Below are 4,004 nucleotides of genomic sequence, written 5' to 3'. Positions count from 1 at the left end.
ACACACACACACACACACACACACACACACACACACACACACACACTCGCGCGCGCGCGCGCACACACACGCACGCACGCACGCACGCACGCACGCATTGGAAAAAGAATGCTTAAGAAGAATTTCATACCTCGATATTATTTTCATTGTCACTCTTTTCAGTATCGATCGGCCTTGAGGCGCTCTTCTTGGTACCATTCTTGGTGCCCTTCTTCTTAGTCTTGTTTTTGTTCTTCTTGGAGCTTGAATTTGAATTCGTTAGTTTCACAGTCACTGGTTCATAATTAGCCCGCAGAATATTGTTGATCTTGCTGAGAATATTGTCGACCAATCGATTATATTTTGCTACATAAATCGCTGACACGTGACCACTCGAATCGGAGTCCATGGCACCTAGATCGTTAATAGAAATTGTATCAGTCAATTTCTATACTTTTCCGGATATTCTTTGCGAAAGTTCATATGGAAATACTATCTTTAACATTAGAACAGATATTTGCATTCTGAAATTATTCAAATTGCGACATTTTACCACATATGAAGTATGTATTATTTTTTTATTTAAAATAATTAACTATTTTAGATCTTTGACTAATCGGTGACTATGATCAAATGATTGATTATGGATCAGTACAAATTTATATACAGATGCTGGTATTATATGTGAATGTATTACGATCATTAATTTATAATTAAAAAAAATTTTGTGCTACACCATCACCTCTACCAGCCTAAGCATTACTACTTGATAATCTCTACTCTTCTTCAAAAGTCATCAGTTTACAAATGGCGAACTCATCAAAATTGCTCGTTATGAATTCGGAGATCGAGAGATTTTAAAAATATCCGATTCGAGATAAACAGAAAGGGAGAAAGAGTGGCTTTTAGGAATGCGCTCCGATTGCGTCCTTGAGACCACTTTTCGTGAGGTCATTTCGTCTCGTCCGGGTCATCGACCAGGGTGAGACCGTACCCGACGTTGCCTTCCGGAGCTCCGCGAACCGTCTCTGGGTTTTAATGAAGGGAAACGCATTCCTCTCCCCGCTGATTACCTTGGAAGGAAGTTGGCGTTTGCTGATCGAGGAGGAGCCTACTTATTTAAAGCGACGACAATGTTAACGGTATATCGGAATCCTTCGGCGCGGCCAAACTGGTCCCCAATCTAGGCCATGACCTCCTTTTTCGCTACATAACTCACCTACAGACCTATCTAGCCGCGCAAGTCCATCCAACTGCTGCCTACCAAAAAACTCTCCCCCGGTCGTTGCACTTCCTACAGAACGTAAGCACGACTTTCTTTCGGACGTCACGATGCCGTGCCACGCCGCGGTGAAAATCTCATGCCACGGACAATATTATCAAGGCCGTTTACTTCTGGCACAGACGGAGGCATTGAATGCTGAGGTCTTGGTCGAAGTTCAATCGGAGCTTCTCAATAATGTGTACATACATATTGTGTACATACATATGATAATAGCTTCACTGTATCCTCGAGAATCTTATTTGGCGTATTGTAGAGGAATCCTTTACAACGCGACTGACCCAAATAAATTTTCTTCAAGAGGCATTTTATTTAGTTTCAAAACAAAAATAACTCGATACTATAAAACGTTTGATATATGACATGATTCAAATTTAATTTTTATAAACTAAATGCTTATTAAAATATTAATCAAAAATTTAGCAGAATCAAATAACGAATATATTATATGAGACAATGATGATTTTTATTTAAATTTACTCTCTTTAGATAATAAACTCTTTAATTAAATACGAGAATACATGAAATATTATATCTTCAAAAATGTGATTATTCAACATATTCATCATCTTGTTATATCTATTGGATAAAAGTAAATGATATTTCTTACATGACTCATGATTATAATTTTGATCTTTATTTTTTATCTAGTTCTTTATTCTTTATCTATCTTATTTTCCGATTCTTTTCATATTTATTTTTATGCTATTAATATTTTTTCAAGTAACTAATTTAACATTAAAGCAACAATAATTTGCTGCAGTAATTGTTTAAACAAAAGATATCAACTCTCACATGAAGAACACATTTTATCTTACATATTTACAACAATTATTCAAACGACAATGTAATATTTCATTCATTGCAATCGAATATTCCAGTAAAGGAGTCGACATATCATTAATTTAGTGTAAGACGTAAACAGATTATTGTCTTCAATCATCTCACCTTTGAGGAACGAAACAGGTCAGTCGGACCTACATATGCATGTATAAAAGCATATGGAAAGAGATTAAGAGGGTATATTAAATCACGATTTAGACATATATATATGTCACGTGACAGATACCGAAGGACATCATTACTTCGTAACTTCGACTATGGGTCAGGGTCGCAGTCGGAGGCTCTTCCGACATCGCTTACGCGATGTGTTCTCCGGGTCAGTGACCTCGTTTCTTTTTCGACCGGCTATTCCCGGTGAAAGCCGAGAAAAAATTTCAATGCGGTCACACCTTTGTTGGATTTAACCCGACACTCATGTAGAAAGTTAATTGGATGTGGCGCGCGACGGTTAATTAAGAATCTCGGTTCATAAACTGATGGCGGCGATTTGTTTAATAAGCATCAAGTCGAACGGTTTTGTTCCTGTTACTTCCTCTTTAGTTTTACCCGAAGTTAATCGAAGACTATATCGAAAATATACCGAAATGATATTTGCGATTGATAATAAATTCACATACAATACAAATGTCCAGAAATGTTTAAATTGTAAGCGCACAGTATCGTCTATGTAATAAGAACTAATGAAAGATAGAAAATTAAAGTAGAACTACTAAAGATATAGTCAATATACATAGGACAAATCACAAAAGCAAACTATATATGTATATAGGACAATCACAAAAGCAATCTATTTAAGATAGATGATCCAGGAATAGATGATGCGAATGGCAAAAAGAAAAGCGCTATAATAAAAAAAAAGACATTTGCAGAGTGTGCCGTTGGATTAAATTTTTTTCGTTTGGTTATCAACTACTTTTTTTATCAACTATTAGTTAGTTACTAACTACTAATTTTACTATCTACTTGGAAAGATATAAAAGTACGGGAAGGATGTACATTAAGGAACATAGATGAAGGACGAATGTCGTGCTACTGTCCAGGTACACGTTGTTGCAGTCGATCGTCCAAAACCGTCCACCAAACACGCGATCATCTCTACTGGCAGAAAATACAGCTGAAGCGACAATAAGTATGAGCAGCTATATAATGGTCGAGAAACAAGTGATAAGAAAAAAAAGCAAGTAAGTATCTTGTATCAAATTGATACAAGATATCAGGAAAAGAGAAATGTGCCACTATCGAATGAATTTAAATAATCAGACGGTTACTTCACGTCATGTCACAAGAAGACGGAGAACACGCCCTTTCCTCAGAAGATCAAAATTGATAATAATTTCATCGAGAAAATATAAATTTCGATACGCGAAATCTGCTCGTCGCTTCATCGCGACGATCATTCGATTTTCCCCGCGTTTGTGATATCGAAAGTGAATCGAAATTATCTTAATCTTCAGCTTTGAGCGGAAGAGATTCGCGATTTGAAATTTGCCAAAGGAAGGAAAACAGAGAGAATTCATCCTCCTGGATCACGCGAATCGCAAGTGTATCTGGACACAAACGACTGATTCGATGCAACTGGACAATGGTAAATAAAATAAATAAACGGTACACATAGCTTTGTAAAAATAATAAATTATTTGTATTTTGCAATCCAGAACGGACAATGTCTCTGTACAAGTCTTGATCTAGAGTAGAGAAACATCGTAAACAAACAACATATCTCTCGATTTGCGCGGAGCAATTGACATCGTCATTGACTGTGCTTAATCTGGCAAGTGATAGGCAACTATCACTTAATAGAAATGCAATATAAAATATAAATTTATATATAATATAAAATAATTTTTAAAATTACATATACATATATATATATATATATATATATATATATATATATTAC

At 35.8% G+C, this 4,004-nt stretch overlaps 1 protein-coding gene across 1 annotated transcript in view; it reads right to left on the bottom strand.

Annotated features, from left to right (window-relative positions):
- Positions 1-4,004, bottom strand: part of LOC105623655 (coiled-coil domain-containing protein 1-like) — a 9,880-nt gene that overhangs the window by 2,016 nt on the left and 3,860 nt on the right. Inside the window, exon 3 of the mRNA XM_012205038.1 lies at positions 131-393. Coding sequence (XP_012060428.1) covers positions 131-393 — 263 coding nt within the window. The remainder of the gene's footprint in view (positions 1-130; positions 394-4,004) is intronic.

This window comes from Atta cephalotes (assembly GCF_000143395.1).
Source record: "Atta cephalotes unplaced genomic scaffold scaffold00002, whole genome shotgun sequence".
NCBI lineage: Eukaryota > Metazoa > Arthropoda > Insecta > Hymenoptera > Formicidae > Atta > Atta cephalotes.
This window is presented reverse-complemented; position numbering and strand designations above follow the sequence as displayed.